A 15,935-nucleotide genomic window follows, 5' to 3' on the forward strand; every position below is an offset into this window, starting at 1 on the left:
TCAACTCCCCGCAATTCGCGACTATCATCGATTCGCGGCCATCTTTAATTTCACGTGATCTCCAAAGTAATCGTTGTTTGCACAGGTGCCCGTCCAGTCTTGGTGCCCATATGGGAGCCGCCCCGTAAAAAAAAAAAAAAAAAAAAATTAAAAACACTGTTTTAAGCCTAAAACGAAAAAAAAATTTTTTGAAAAAATTTTTTTCCCTATATATACTGATATGGAAAAGGTGCATGTGTTGCCGTAACGCTATGGAGGTTTACTAGGACACGCTGTGGAACAACCAAAATGTCCAGTTCAGTACCAATGCAAGCTTCCCTGCTGCAATTTACACATCATGCATTTATAAAATAGTAAACAATCCTATTCTACCTAGAAAACAGCCTTAAATAACTTACATTTAAATTCAAACAAGCCAAATTGTCTAGACACTTGCAAAATAACAGTGACGATCGGCCATTTTGTTTCAAAACGAAAGTAGAAAACCTTTTCCGTTGTTTGCGTCTTAGAATTTAAATGTAAGTTATTTATGGCTATTTACTAGGTAGAATAGGATTGTTTACTATTTTATAAATGCATGATGTGTAAATTGCAGCAGGGTAGCTTGCATTGGTACTGAACTGGACATTTTGGTTGTTCCACAGCGTGTCCTAGTAAACCTCCATAGCGTTACGGCAACACATGCACCTTTTCCATATAAGAGTATATATAGGGGGAAAAAAATTTCAAAAAAAAATTTTTTTTTTCGTTTTAGGCTTAAAACAGTGTTTTTAATTTTTTTTTTTTTTTTTTTTTTTTTTTGGAGGGGGCGGCACCCATATGGGCACCAAGACTGGACGGGCACCTGTGGTTGTTTGCACATGCGCGACCGTGGGAATGTTTTGGTTAGAGGTTACTCTACTGTGACGGCATAAATATTGACAAAAATCATGCGGTTTAAGCAGGTAAGAGTAAAAAAACTATTTTTTCTATAAAATTACCTTATTTCCTTATTCCCAAAATTTTCTTATTTTTAAAATCCATTTTAAAGCTAAAAAATCAAGATTCTCCCACTATTCTCCTTCGTCTGCATTCGTAGTAAAACTGACCTACTTACAGTGGCGCCACCTATAATGAATTAGGCCAAGCAAATTTCTATTGTTAAATTTTCAGTCCCCATATTTTTATCAATTCTTATTGATTTTTTTTCTATTTTAAGGCCACCCCACAGCCAGTTAGGAAAAAATACAGGCTATATTCACCAACAGCTTTGACCAATGCCTACAAATGTGTTCGGGAGGAAGGTGTATCAGTATTAAGAGCCTCAAAAATATATGCTGTGCCAGAAAATACTTTAAGGGACAGAGTTTTAGGAAAAATTGATCCTGAAAATTTTGTAATGGGTTCCAATCCTTTGTTTAGCCAGCTTGAGGAGGCCTTTTTGGTAAAACACTTTCAAACCATGGCTGAATATGGATATGGCTACACTTGTCAAGAATGTATTGATATTGCAAGTGACTTTGCAGTAACCCTTGGCAAAAGGACCAAGACTCAGACGTTATCATTTCATTGGTTAGAGGGTTTTAGAAGTAGGTGGCCAGAAATGAAAAAGCTGAATCCCAGGTCATTAGAATATGCACGGGCTAAAATGGCAAAAGAATCTGTTGTGAATAACTACTTCGACAACTTAGAGCAGTGTTTAAGGAAACATGACCTGCTCGACAAGCCACATCTTATTTTTAATGTGGACGAGAAAGGCCTTACCTGTGATCATAAGCCCCCTCCTGTTATTGCAAGGGCAGACCATTACCCTCCAGCTGTCACATCTGGCAAAAGTAAGACTGTCACGCTTATTGGATGTGGCAGTGCTAGCGGTTATGCTTTGCCACCATACCTTATCTTCCCAGGTAAAAGACTTCTTCCAGACTTACTTGAAGGCAGCAGTCCGGGGGCAACAGGAACTATGAGCGAGACCGGTTGGTCCAATTCTGCAATTTTCCGAGATTTTATGGAAAATCACTTCCTGAAATATATTCCAGGTCGTTCAGATGAGAAGGTCCTACTTATATTGGATGGCCACCGTTCTCATATATCTGTAGGATTGGTTGACTGGGCTAAAGATAACAATATTATTCTTTTCATACTCCCTGCACACACAAGCCACCTGCTACAACCCTTGGATTTAGCTTGTTATGGCCCTTTTCAGCGTATTTACAATCATGCATGTCACAAGTTAATGCGCGAAACAGCTGCAGCTATTACAAGATACAATATTTGTGCAATTGCTTGTAAGGTATATCACCAGGCCTTGAAACCAGAAAATTTGCAGTCTGGCTTTAAGCGTGCTGGTATTTATCCACTTAATAAGGAAGCTGTACCAAAACACGACTTGATTCCAGCAGAACTTTACACTAGTGATACTGACTCTGATGCAACTGTTGAAGGTGGTATTTGTGTGGATGTAGCAGATGGGTATAGCATGTTTGCAGGTAAGGAAAATGACCTTAAAATGAACAAAGCAAAGTCTACTGCAAAGAAAACTAACAGGAGAAATGTAAGTAACATTGTAGCTGGCAAAGAAATTACTGACAGCACTGTTCATGCAAAATTAGCTGCATATGAAAATGAAAAATCTATGCCAAAACCTGCAAAAAAGTCAAGTGCCACTGGAAAAAACAAAAAAAAAATGAAACTTACTGCACAGACTGTGAAACCAACTATAGAACCACAACCTGGCCCTTCCCATATAAATCTTGCCAGTAGTAGTTCTACCTCTTCAGATGAAGATGATGATGAAAGTGACAAGTGTTGTGTTTGCAACTTATTCACACCAAAGGAAGTGTCTGGTGCCACATCTCTTATTTTCACTAAGTGGGCCCAGTGTGATGGTATGATTAACGGAAGGCCATGTCTGCACTGGACTCATCTTGCCTTCTGCACAGAAGTAAGAGTGGTCAGAAGAGGAGATAAGTTCCTTTGCCCACATTGCAAGGAAGAATAATGAAATAAACATTTAAAACAATTGTACATAAGTTATGGAGTTCAACTTTTTAGACTGTTACTTGTTTTTATAAACTTTCTCATGTTCTTATCTTAAGTAAATTTGACTTACAGTGCACCAGAACCTATTAATAGACTTTTGATATGGCCTAACTGTAACTTTTAGCAAGGAATTATGGGTAGATGTAAGCCTCGAAATGAATGATAGTAAGGAAAAAATGGCGGCCACCTGTGATACCAGTAAACAATTGACCTACTTATTGATTATGAAGCCATAAGTTTGATAAATTTTATAACAAATCAGTGGAAAATGGATTGATTTTCATTGGTAAGTACACATATAAGTTCCTACATTATATTTTATTCTTTTTTATGGAGACAAAGTCTTATGGTCGCGAATCGCGGGTGAACGAGGATACAGCAGGTATTTTCTCGGGTAATGAAAATCCAAATTGTGACTTCTACTGCGCATGCGCTTCAGCGACCGAATTACAAGAATATGAAAAAGGTGAACTTGCTCGACTCTTCATGTCCTTTCAAAAGACCACTTTACACACCAGCAACAGCCTGTTTATAGCTAGAGTGAAATAGTTCAGTGAACTTCGTTTTTCAGTCTTAATCCTTTCCATGTTATATCAATAAAATGGTTAAAGTAATATTCCTATGATACCTGCACGAGATAACATAGTCACACGTGCATCAAATTAACAGTCCTGCAATTGGTTTTCACATACATATACTGTATTTCTACATATTTTGACGCATACATATTGGTAGCATAAGTTATTCTCTTTCCATCAGTAGCTTTCTCAACATTTTTACTAGTAAATGTTCATGTTTTTTCGTGCCTAGATCTATGTAAAAGTGCATGGTTAAAATATATGAGTTTTACAACACAAATTTAAGACATATTGCGGGTAAAACAATTGAATAATTAGTTACGTTATATTTACGTAGATTTAAGAATGGCAAAAAAGTCAGTTTGATGTGATTTTGATTAAAAAGAGCTTTCGATGAGTTGCCGCTTTCCTTTGGCAAAATTCCAATATAATTTGTGCTACTTTAAGAATGTCAGAGCAAAATGTTTTCAGACTTTAAAAATCGGTGATGACTGCAGTGATGCCTGCCTCATTCCGAACAATAAGGAAAATAAAATCATTTATTACATGCTTTAGAAATATGAAATTTGGTTGAAACATGAAATAAAATGAAATTTGTTTTGTTTTAGCGTGTTTTTTTCTGTTCCTTTGGGATAAAGAACGAAGAATATTAAATTTTACTTTAATAATATAAATCCGCTAAATAGCCTGTGTTTGCTTAGTACCATATATTGCTTATTCCAAAGGATATTCTCAGATTTTATTACACATGCAAAATTATAACGACAACAGCATTTCTTGTATTTTTGCTCGTGGCAATATAATACAACATTTGTAAAAATATTGCCTCTGATGTTAACTCGGTGCAGTGTATTTTGATCTTACACTGAAAAAAAAACGAATATCCTCTATATACCAGTCCATTTAACGTTAAAAAAGTAAAAGAAGATATTTTGGAAACATTGAAAGCAGCCAAACACAGGCCTTTTTCTCATCATTTTTGGAATGCTACCAACATCGTAACAATTGGGAAAATACCTCTATAATTTGTCTCAATTGTAAATAATGAAAACTTAAAAAATGTCATTGAAATTTAACAACATTTTAAAAATGTGTGATGGCATTTTGATAACTGTTAATAAATGTAATGCGTAACATTTTTCAAAGTAGCAACACTATTATTGACAAGCAAAAAAGAAAAACCCTAGGCAGTAACAGTGGTTTGGGAATTTAAGTTCAGCATTGGGAAAAACGTACTTTTTTGATTTGGGGTTGCCTCCTTTTACGGGTTGTAGCTTTATAGGGGAAAGGCCCTGCAAAATAATTGCAAAAAAAGCAAATCCGATGTGAATTTTTGTGAGCACCGGCTTAAGAGGAATTCTGTTATGCTTATAACAACTGAACGAACTTCATTATTCCTAAGGACCAGAAAATATAATAAAAAATAAAATGTAGGGATAGAATTAAAGTACGGGAAGATTTTAACAGGCGCCACAGTATTACGATACATAAAAATGTTTTTGTGATACATGTACATGTAGTCAAAAATTTTTAAAGCATAATACGCAACCGCGCAAATTAAAAGCCATTCTCATCCATCAGAGGTTCGTAAAAATCCCGATACGAACCGTGGGGCCATGGTAGACCTCTGGTATGCGAGAATGATTAAAAGCAGACTCGAACGTAAGAAAATGTGCAAAACATCACGCCTTAGCACCGGTTTAAGACTTTGTTTATGTCCACTGTTGAGTTTGATAACTTTATATTTTGAGCACTTAAGATCAAAATATTCATTACGATGACATTTTTAAAAAGGAAAGTTGGAATTATAACTGTTAAAGATTAAAGCTGAAGATTTGATTGATAGATGTTGAAAGTTCATGACCTCTTCCAGCAGTTAAATATGGCGTTGGATCTACGAGCTTTTTAATTATTCAGATGCATTATTATCATACAATCTACTGTTTGATCACTAAATATACACCACACGTTTCCCCGTTCTAATGATGTTTAATACTTCCAATACAGAAAAGATGACTTTCTTATTTAAATATCAATACCTTTTCAACTGCCGCTTCTTATGCCTGATAAACTTATTTCCTAGGAAACCTGTCTTGGTGTCTACTTTTCAGGTGTTTGCTCTTAGCATTTTCAAATTAATTTCATCAGAGGGGAATGGACAAGAATAAATATCACAAGTAAACTTAAGTCTCAAATAATAAAAATATATTTAGAGGTCATAAACTTATTTTTCTTAAGACATCTAGCAGCTCTGAGTATGCTGATGTGGTTTACATCAGTTGTATACAGAAATGAGAAATTGGATCTAGACACAATTCAGTAAGAAACATCTCCGTAATTCTGGATTTATTGAGCTTGTATCTCTGCATGCATTTCATACAGAAGTTCCTTGGGAAAAAGTAAAAAAACAAACAAAAAAAACCCCAAAAACTATTTCTGCTCAACAAAATGAGGGACGGACCAACTCTTATGTACTTTCTTCTCTATTTCGACCATTTGCAGAGGAAAATTTTAAGTATAATTTACGCAATGTCACTGATTTTTAGCCTATACGCGTCAGAACATTTCTGTACTACAATACTTTTCTGTTATCGGTTCATAGAGATTGAAACACAGTTTCAACAATAAATTATGCATGACTCTTGTCTAAATACCGAATCCAAACCAGCATTTGATTAGAAAAAAAAAACATTTGTCGAAAATCTCTTTATTAATGTAGTCTTCCAGAGAGTAATTATTATTTCATCTTTGAATGTCACCACTTTAATGATATCCGTCCGTCTTCTGGAAACTTCTTCCAACTATTATACCAAAATACTTTATACTCTACTGAATTTTATTAATCTACATTATAGTTTTAAAAACAATTCGGTAGAAATGTTTACCAAAATTGTTACCTGTTCGAGCTGTGAAACTCCGGTTAGCGACTAAGGGCCCCTCATAGTTTTCTTGTTTTATTACTTAATTATATAGTCATTATTCAATATAATATCATTTCTGAGAATCCAGCCAAGGTGTAGGGTGAAATTCTTCCATAATATTTTGTTACCTTTGAAATTTGGAAGACTGTTTCTGGTCATCAGAATTGACGACTTTGGGAAATACAGGAATTATAGATATACCATAAATAATGGTAAAAAAAAAGATGATTTTGTAATTAATTGTCAAAGACATTGTCAAGAGGATTACAGCACTGATAGTGCAACGCTGTTAAATGGCTTGCCTTCCTGTTATTATATATTAAGTTCTTTAAATTATACGGGAAAGCTGTTTCTGTGTTTCTACTTCCGGAACTGCTGCTTTACTCAAGCATTCATTAAAATAATAAAATTACTGACCCTTCAGAAATTCTACGAGGTTGGTTTACATTTATTTCCATTTAAAAGGAACATTTTTGAATGAAAATTGAAATTACGACAGTATGCCTAGCTATACAGTCGAACCAGCATATTGCACTACCATGGAAATGTCACATTCACAAAATACAAAACAAAATATAGAAAAAATTGAAACTCCACAGGTCGCTCAACATGACAAAAACGAAAATGTTGCAGGTTCGGCTTGATTGAGCTTGTTCATGGACGATAGTGGAAATGGATGCCAAGCCGCAGCTGATTTATGATGCGTGATGTTTAATTGTTTATAATATTATGACAATAATATAATAGTTCCAATGTGGTGTCCTTATGCGCCATGATATAAACTGTCAATGAATAATTCATTTTTGTGATTGTGACATTGGTAGTCTTATATGCTAATCCGACTACTGTAGGTTTCGTTTTGCGGAGGCTTTGTTTTTGGAACATGCGGCATTCCCTGTTAGATATATGTCCTTGTTTTTCATAGCTAGGCGCTTTGCCATACTGAGAGACTACACTCACAGTGCTTTATATACTCACCTTGCTACATGATAAAAATTGTGAGAAGCTCCTTTGAAAGCATAGAACGCAATAAAGCAACATACTAGTAATAGCAGATTCGGTTTGATGGTGTCTGTTCTTAAGAGGTTATGAAATATGCAACACCCCTCACGCCTCCTTGCACCAACTAAGATCACAATTTTCTGTAACTCTTAAACTCTATTTTCAAGTTTTTGAACCACTCAGTGAAAGATCCTGTTCTACAATTGAATACTATGTACATTCAGTTCAGGTAGATGTTCTGTATGAAATGCATGAAGAGATACAAGCTTAATATATCCAGAATTACGGAGTTTTGACAATTCTGATTCACCATCATTCTTAAATTTTATCAATATGTTGCAGGCAAAGAGCTATTGATATATTGCTTCATAAAAATATTGGAAACATAATATTGGAAACATATATGAAGTAAGGAACCAAAATAAACTCACATATGTAGGTTTTCATGTTGAATAGGGAGGGCCTGTTTCATATTAATGATGATATAGTCATATGTTTAAACAGAAAATAAATCAAGAGGAAAATCTTTAGTCGGTTCAAAATCTTATCTTATCTTAAAAGATTGACGACGTAGTGGAGTCATTCGAGCTAAACTCCGTGGTACAATTCAACTCCGCGGTCAATCATTTATAAACAACGCGCTTTTGACCAATCATAAATTAGCAAATTTTCAGTGCGTTCTTAAAATATGGTGGTCGAAAGTTACTGTGGCCTGCGTTTTGATAAAAATTGAAACTTTTTACTTGAAATAAAATCTTAAAACCCAGTATTTTTGTGTTTGTCAAAATATATGTATATTTGTTTAGTTTTAGTCACTATGTTGACTCTACTACCAGTGTAGTTAGATGTGAAATCGTTATCTAGAATCTCGGTTTGGTGACCGGAAGTTGAATTTCTGGAGAAAAAAATATTTACAAAAGTAAATAATCCGTTTACATATTCCTTTTAACTTCAAAATGTCGTAGCAAAATGTTTAATTCCTCATAAAGTATGTCTGTTTTCCTGTCTTGGTGAATTTCATCTCTGAATTCTAAACAATTACTGTATGGTTTGGTTGAGGGGGTTGGGGTGCAAACGTGAAAAAACATACAGTATTGACAATATCGACATTAAGGATAAATCCCGTTTTCCGGTATTTCCATAAATAGGGTCAGGGGGGCTGGCGAGATTAATCGATATAAAGACCGTGTACAATATTAGGGATTATTTTTGCCAGAAGATAAGGATTTATGAAAGTTCTTACTTTCTCACAATGGAAATACTATTCTACGACCTCGGCAACATCTTTTTTGCAAAAATAATCTGTTTTACCTTGAAAAATGTGAATAATTTCACACCTTCGGTATCGAGCCACGGAAGCGGCAGTGTAGAATAAAAGATAAAATTTCAAAAATAAAAGTAAACTTTGAGAATATTTTTTGCTACATCTTAATTACAACAATGTTTAATGATAATCTGCAATACTTCTTTATTCATTTTCTTTGTCAGGGTTTTTTTTCGGCCATTTTACAGCAGTTATTCGGCTATATTCCCAATGCCAAAAAGTATGTATTTTCCCCAAAATTAGTGCAAAATTCCCAATCTACATACTGAAAAAAATTTCATCAAAATTGCACAAACACTGACCAAATTATGGACAATTTTGTAATGGCAGTATGTTAAAGAGGTTGTACAATGTGAAACAAGTGTCCTTACTATATCTTATGGAACTGAATATTTCCCAGTATGGAACATTTACGTGTCAGAATTCCCAATAGTGGGGGTATAGGCTTTGTTCCCAAAACAGGAAGAAAAAACCCTGTTTGTTTAAAACCTGGAAAAAAAGGATAATCTAAACACTACCGCCATGTAGCAAAATGGCCGATACCCCCCTCACCGTAAAACTGGGAATGGGCGTTTATTGGTGGTTAATACCGGAAAATGGGATTTTATCCATAATGTCGATATCAAGAATATCAGTGGTATCAATGGTATCATGTTTCATTACATTATCATATCTTGTTTGCCAAACATAGCAATATTTATCTGTAAAAATACCAGGCATAATTCAGACCAGACATTCGATATTTGTTTTATTTTCTTTTTCTCAGCAACACATAAAAGTAGAGGTGTGACATACATGATAATGGTGTAGAAATATAAAAATAAATTTTTATTTTTGTGATCATGTTTAACACATGCCCTAAGCATACTAAAAGTTTTTTTTATAATTTCTCATTACTTACATGTACTCTCAAATTTTCTGATGCAACACTTTATCTGTAAATTACTTTTGAAATGCTTTTAAACAATGAACATAACTTTATACCAGTGTTTTTAACTAATATTGATTATACGAAGGTTAGCAACTTATTATCTAAAAGTACAGTATTTTAACAGGAAAATACATAATTCATAAAGGAATTGATTACCGGACGGCTGGAATAACCCTAACGGAAAGGCTTGGTGTCTTGTTACTGGACAGCTAGAACACAGGCTAGGCATCCGGTTACTGGATGGCTAGACACTTCTTTTACATAAAGTCAGCTGGGAAAGCTTTAAGTTTCAGATATCATCATATAATTATTTCTTTTTATCATATAACATGTTCTTAAAAAGAAGAAAATAAACAGCAACAGAAACTGTTGAAAATGTTGGAAGTTATTCTTGCAGTTAATAATTTTTATTATTATAATGACCATAAGATCTCTTGCGTTACAATTATTTATAGCATAGTTTTCTTTATTTAAGATCCATAGTAAAATCCATAGTAGCAGCAATGTCAGACTTCTTCGAGGATGAGGCGGAGGTATCTGAGGCATCCAGTGAGGAGGGGTCTGGGTCAGGTTCTAGTGGTTCAATGTCGGGATCAGAAGCGGGGTCAGATGTGTCTGGTGGTGCAAGAAGAAAGAAAGTTAAGAAGAAGAAAGAAAAGAAAAAGAAGAAAATACTGTCAGATGACGAAGATGATGATGAGGAAGAGGAGATAGGTATGACAGAGAGTATATTTATACACTGGTAGGAGTGATTAACCTGGCAGAAAAAATGTAATGTCGGTTGAATACTTGATCAGCAAACTTTAAAAGATGCAAATTTTTGTAATTTCTTTCGTTTTAAATTGATTTTGCTTAGTCATTAACACTTTAAAAGTCAATCTTTTTGCAACAGCCTTTGGTCCTTATTGTGAAGATTCTTTATTTGAATATTCTGTGGAACATAAAAACGCTATGAGAAATTAAAACACTTGCTGTGTTCTGTTGTTATTTTAGATGAGGCAGCAATAGCTGAGGAGATGAAAGACTTTATAAATGAGGATGACGATGTAGAAGAAGAAGTGGATGAGGAGGAAGAGGGTGAGGGAGAGAAGAAACGAAAACATGAGTCAGAGGAAGAAGATGATCAACTTGAAGATGAAGACTATGATCTTATCGAGGAAAATCTTGGAATTAAAGTACAGAGGGTAAGTATACAATACTTGAGAATATGGTATGGTTGTACAATACAACCTCTTGAAAGTGAACTTTACTGGGAAATTGAAGTTTGTTTGAGGCTGTTACTGTGAAGTAATTTAATGATATGCTAAAAATTCAATGTAATGGAAAAAGAAAATATTTGCCTTTGACCTTTGTAGATAGGTGTTTGCTCATCGGAGTTGTTGCATAAAGCAGATGTTTATTAATGTTGGATAGTTAAACTTGCTGATGTATGAAGTCGTCAAAGTTAGTCAGTTTTATCTTGCCTTCATTTGTGGCAGCATATAGAGAGTGCAAGATGGCTGGTAAATACATGTGAAAGGTTACCTTCTAAGAAAGGAATGTGTACATTTGCTCAAAGAAACATTTTGGTTTATTGTATTATATTATAAAATATATCCTCACCGCTGCTAGGAAAGCTGAAACTTGGATGCAGTACACAGGTTGTTGCTCAAGAGAGATTAATTTTCAGAGAAACTAGTTTACTTAAAAAAATATATGCCTTTATTGGGAGGTATTTGGTCTCGAGGTGTATCCTTAAGTAAGATTGTACTGTATTATTGTAGCTTAGCTCAGGGGGTAGAGTACTGATCTATGGATCTTGATTCCTGGGTGAGGCATGTCAGTTTGTTAAAAGACATTGTGTCTGAAATCATTCAATCATTCATCCTTCAGCTGTGATTCATGCAGAAGAGTTGGTAATTGTGGAAAAGTGGCTAGTACAGGTACAGAATCCAGGAACACTAGTTAGGTTAACTGTCCACTGTTACATAGCTGAAATACTTTTGGAAAATGGCATTTAACCCAAACAAGCAATCTTATTCATTAGAACAGTTACTTTATGGCATTTCATATAAAATATGAAATACTGCAAATTCTGACTTTTTTCTTCTTTCTTTGTATAATTCAGTTTGTTTTGCCACTGAATTTTAACAGATTAAAGTAAAAGTTTAAAACTATTTAATTGCCCCACTAGGCAAAGAAATTGAAGCGTATCAAGCGAATGATCTCTGATGATGAAGATAGCGAGAAAGAGGAAGAAACTGAAGGGGCGGCTCAGGAGAGAATTGCTAATGAGTTATTTGAGGGAGATGATGATGTTGAGGATGATGACGATGACGCAAGGTCAAGAATGACCAGAGCAGAGACTGAGGCTCGGGACTTGGCTGTAGAAGGCTCAGATGAAGAAGATGGTACCTTTTAAACTTCTTATATTGTCTGTCTGCACTGTGCATGTTTTATAGGAGGATGGTAATCTAAATTATCTTAAGGCGAATAAGTAAAAAATGCTCTCTGTATTTTTTTTTAAGGGACTTGATAAATTTTGAAAAAAATTACATAAATATGAATATGTGCCTGTTTAAGTTTTATGCTAGGATACAGTTCAAAAGACTTTCTTAGACTGTGTTAAATATGAATTCTGTGAGTGTTACCATTTTGGTTTTATAATTTATAAACGTTTTAAAAAGTACTTGGAAAAATATTTATCATTATACAGAACTGCTGTAAGTACATTGGTACTAATTTTATGCATTAACAAACTGATCTACCAGTACAAAGAAATAAAAGTGTCATTGTTGACATTTTACTATAAGAGAGTTCAGGGGTTCCACTAGACCTGAAAACCCAAGAGTCCCAGGACCCTTGGGCCCAAATTTTGAAGGGTCCTTTTCCAAAATACAGGAGTCCTGTCCCAACACGTCCATATAATTGACTATATTTTTTTTATTTAGTAATACGTAGATCTTTACCTAAGAAAACATTAAACCCAAGATCATGTTACAGCATAATAAAAATGTCAGTTTCAGGTCATATAGTCTCATATTGTAAACTAATATTTATCAAAATTCATGTTATTTTGATTAGGTTTTTCTTCTATATTTCATTTAATTTTTAATAACAGAACAGTGCTATAACACTCTATAAAAATGTATCCAAAATGTACTATCCGGATACTGGTACACTTTCGGAATGTCATCGGAAAGTAGTTTTTGCTTAGTTTACTTGGCCAACTAACCTAAATCAGAGATAGTTCCTCAAATAATGATGCTTCTTATCATTAAAAACTGCATTGAAAGTCAGTTTTTTTAAGGAATTTTGGAAATATGCATATCTTGATCTTGATTTCGAAGCCTTCCGGCCGCAATAACTCATTGTTGTCGTCTCGATCTCCAGTAAATATGTCTTACAATGTAAATGTCTCTCAGGTAGTGTTTTGAAATTAAACTTTTACATTTAAGCATTTATATGGAGTCCGGTTGTGTTATCGGCCAGAACTGATTTAACAAACCTCTTTGACCTATCAATATATTGGGTAAGTTCGTCTAGTATAACGGGTCTTCTGTCTTTCCATGGGTCATTTTCTCCTGAACTAAGTAACAATTTGAGACCAAGATTACGTATACCAGTTCTGAGTTGCAAATTTGTTTTCATTATCTCTCTGTGATTCTCAATAATTGGGCATTCCAGAAGGTAATGTTCTACTGATTCTGGGTCACCACATTCACAATGAGGGTTACTGTCCAGTCCAACCTTGTGTCTATGCTCTTTTAAATTGCAGTGGCCATTCTGTAATTGTATAAGAATTCTTTGATTTGTACTTGTGCTGTAATCCATTTGCTTCAGTTTTACTTTTGGCTTCAAGTCATACAATGGCTTTCCCTTTCCTGATGTATCCCATCGTCTTTGCCACAACATTGCAATTGTTTCCTTGGCTGCCTTCTTTACATCCCCTTGAGTGATGGGTTCTTGTGACTCTCCTTTCATTTCTTCAGCCTGTAGTGCAGCTTCCTTAGTTAGTCTGTCTGCTATTTCATTTCCATATGACATCGGGTGTAATTAGACTTGTGAACGGACATTCTAAATTTATTTTTGCTTTCAAAATTCATCAAAATTTGTGAAGTTTCTTGTTGAAATTACGGTATGATCACTAAACAATGGTCTTATTTAAAGTTGGCATGAAAAAATCTTGCAGGGCACTTTTCACATGCTCGGTAATCAGCTGCTTACGATAATTTAATAATTGGCGCCTTTTTTGACAGTACACAGGATCAATACTCTTTATCAATTAATTTCAACACTTCATTGATTCTTCTTACCTATGTGCACTCACCGTGACGTAACTTGCTGATAAAAAAATCAGCGAGGCATGTCTACATGAGAAAGGGCGGGATTTAGCAGAAGATCAAAGGCAGGAGGGCATGACCGCAAGTGTTTATTTTTGAATACACGTGTCTATCGTGGAAATAGTTTTACTGAAGGAAATGAATGATAAGAGAAAGGATTATCAAAGGAAAATGCCTCCGGGTCCCGAAGGACGCACAGGCAAGTATCATGCCGGGTCCTTTTAGCGTCTTTTGAAAATCTCCCGGGTCCGGACCCGGGGTTCCGGGTCAAATGGAACCCCTGGAGTTACTATGTTATTTGCATGTATGTAAAACATATTTTGATATTATTTAAAAAAAAAAAGAAAGGTGATGGTATTAATCCAAATATGCATAGCCTAATTGTATAGCTTCAAACCATTTTGAAATTACAGAACTTGATGATTTTATCGTGGATGATCAGGGCCAGCCAATCAGTGGAAGGAAAAAGAAAAGGCACATAATACACTCTGATGCGTAAGTTTTCAAGTTTAACTTTAAAGACCCATTACACCTTTGTAGAAAATATGCAGCAGTTTCTGTTAATATAAGGAAAGAAGATTTTGAACATTAAATCATGGACAGAAAGTCTTGTGTTAACTATATAAAGTTTATTCGTATTCTTGTCAAAACATAAACTTAGTAATTTTGTTTGGTGTATATAAATTATCTCATTATGCATCATAAGAAGGGAAAGTTTTATGTCTTAAAATTGTTGCCCCTTTTATACTTGTCTTGTGTGTTTTAACTTCTTTTAATTATCAAGCTTTGCTGTCTTCTAACAGTTCTTGTTAAATCAGTTTTGAAAATTCTTTCTTTGCTTTGAATTACTTAACAGGATTTTTATCCCAGAATGCAGATCTCAGTAAGACTGTCTTTCTTGTTACATGTTTTCATTTTCTTGTTTCTCTTATCTTTGATAAGAAAATGATAAAAATGGAATTGGGAGTTATTATTATTGACAATTTTGTTGAATTTAGCTTAGATTCTTTCTGTAATGATCAGGGATAATTAAAATATTATTTAGTAAAAGCATCCAAAAAGATGGAAAGAAATGTCTTTAGTTGCATAATATAGATGAAATAGGTGCTTTATAAATTTGGTAAATATCTCAAAAATAAGCACACTGATCTGTACATTAAATATGATCTTATTAGAGAGAGTATATTGATTTACAACTGTAAAAAGTGTCATTAAGTTCTACAATAAAGAAATAACTCTTTGTAAAAATGTCATCAAAATTGTGATTTTCCCATAGACTACCATTATAAAAACTTGAGCATTGTTCAGACTTGTAAAATTAGTCTATCCAAAAAAAAAAAACCTAGTTAGCGATCCTGTCTTTTTATTTGCTGAAATTTGTAAACTTATTCTGAAGTTTTGCAAAATGCGGGTTTAGACAGTTGCTACTTTGTAGGAATTCTTTTGGTTCAGATGTTAACAACTACCTTTATTCTATCTGTATACAGGTTATTGCAAGAGGCACAGGATATATTTGGTGTAGATTTTGACTTTGATGAGTTCAAGGATTATGGTGATGAAGAGGAGGATGAAGAAGAAGAAGATGAGGTTAGTACATATGCACTTTGTGATGATAGTACAGATGTATGTTAAAGTTCATTTATGAACCTGAAAGAGGAAGTGAATTTTTGTATCTCTGACAAAGTGAAGTTAATTTCTTTACTGTGTTATAGTGTTATAAAATGAGATAGTAACATATCAGTTGAATTTAATGGTAGTCAGCAATTTACTAGCCTACCGGTAGGTTTCTCTGTTACTAGTGGTGGCAAATTCCATTGTCAGACTTGCCTGGCTTAT

The 15,935-nt window shown here is 34.3% G+C and overlaps 2 protein-coding genes across 3 annotated transcripts in view; both read left to right on the plus strand.

Annotated features, from left to right (window-relative positions):
• The first annotated feature begins 929 nt into the window (after nucleotides 1-929).
• LOC123562265 (uncharacterized) lies at nucleotides 930-2,980 on the plus strand. Its single transcript, XM_045354912.2, has 2 exons — nucleotides 930-944; nucleotides 1,199-2,980. The coding sequence occupies exons 1-2, from the start codon at nucleotides 930-932 to the stop codon at nucleotides 2,978-2,980; spliced, it is 1,797 nt and encodes a 598-aa protein (XP_045210847.2).
• A 5,221-nt stretch (nucleotides 2,981-8,201) lies between these two features.
• LOC123533295 (transcription elongation factor SPT6-like) overlaps nucleotides 8,202-15,935 on the plus strand; it is a 38,393-nt gene continuing 30,659 nt past the window's right edge. The window contains exons 1-7 of one of the 2 annotated variants that reach the window (XM_053519848.1): nucleotides 8,202-8,441; nucleotides 10,253-10,491; nucleotides 10,771-10,961; nucleotides 11,951-12,167; nucleotides 14,513-14,594; nucleotides 14,956-14,982; nucleotides 15,587-15,686. In XM_053519848.1, the coding sequence (XP_053375823.1) occupies nucleotides 10,281-10,491; nucleotides 10,771-10,961; nucleotides 11,951-12,167; nucleotides 14,513-14,594; nucleotides 14,956-14,982; nucleotides 15,587-15,686 (828 nt within the window). In that variant the 5' untranslated portion in view covers nucleotides 8,202-8,441; nucleotides 10,253-10,280. The remainder of the gene's footprint in view (nucleotides 8,442-10,252; nucleotides 10,492-10,770; nucleotides 10,962-11,950; nucleotides 12,168-14,512; nucleotides 14,595-14,955; nucleotides 14,983-15,586; nucleotides 15,687-15,935) is intronic. The other variant, XM_053519849.1, reaches the window with a different exon arrangement.

This window comes from Mercenaria mercenaria, chromosome 12 (genome assembly GCF_021730395.1).
Source record: "Mercenaria mercenaria strain notata chromosome 12, MADL_Memer_1, whole genome shotgun sequence".
NCBI lineage: Eukaryota > Metazoa > Mollusca > Bivalvia > Venerida > Veneridae > Mercenaria > Mercenaria mercenaria.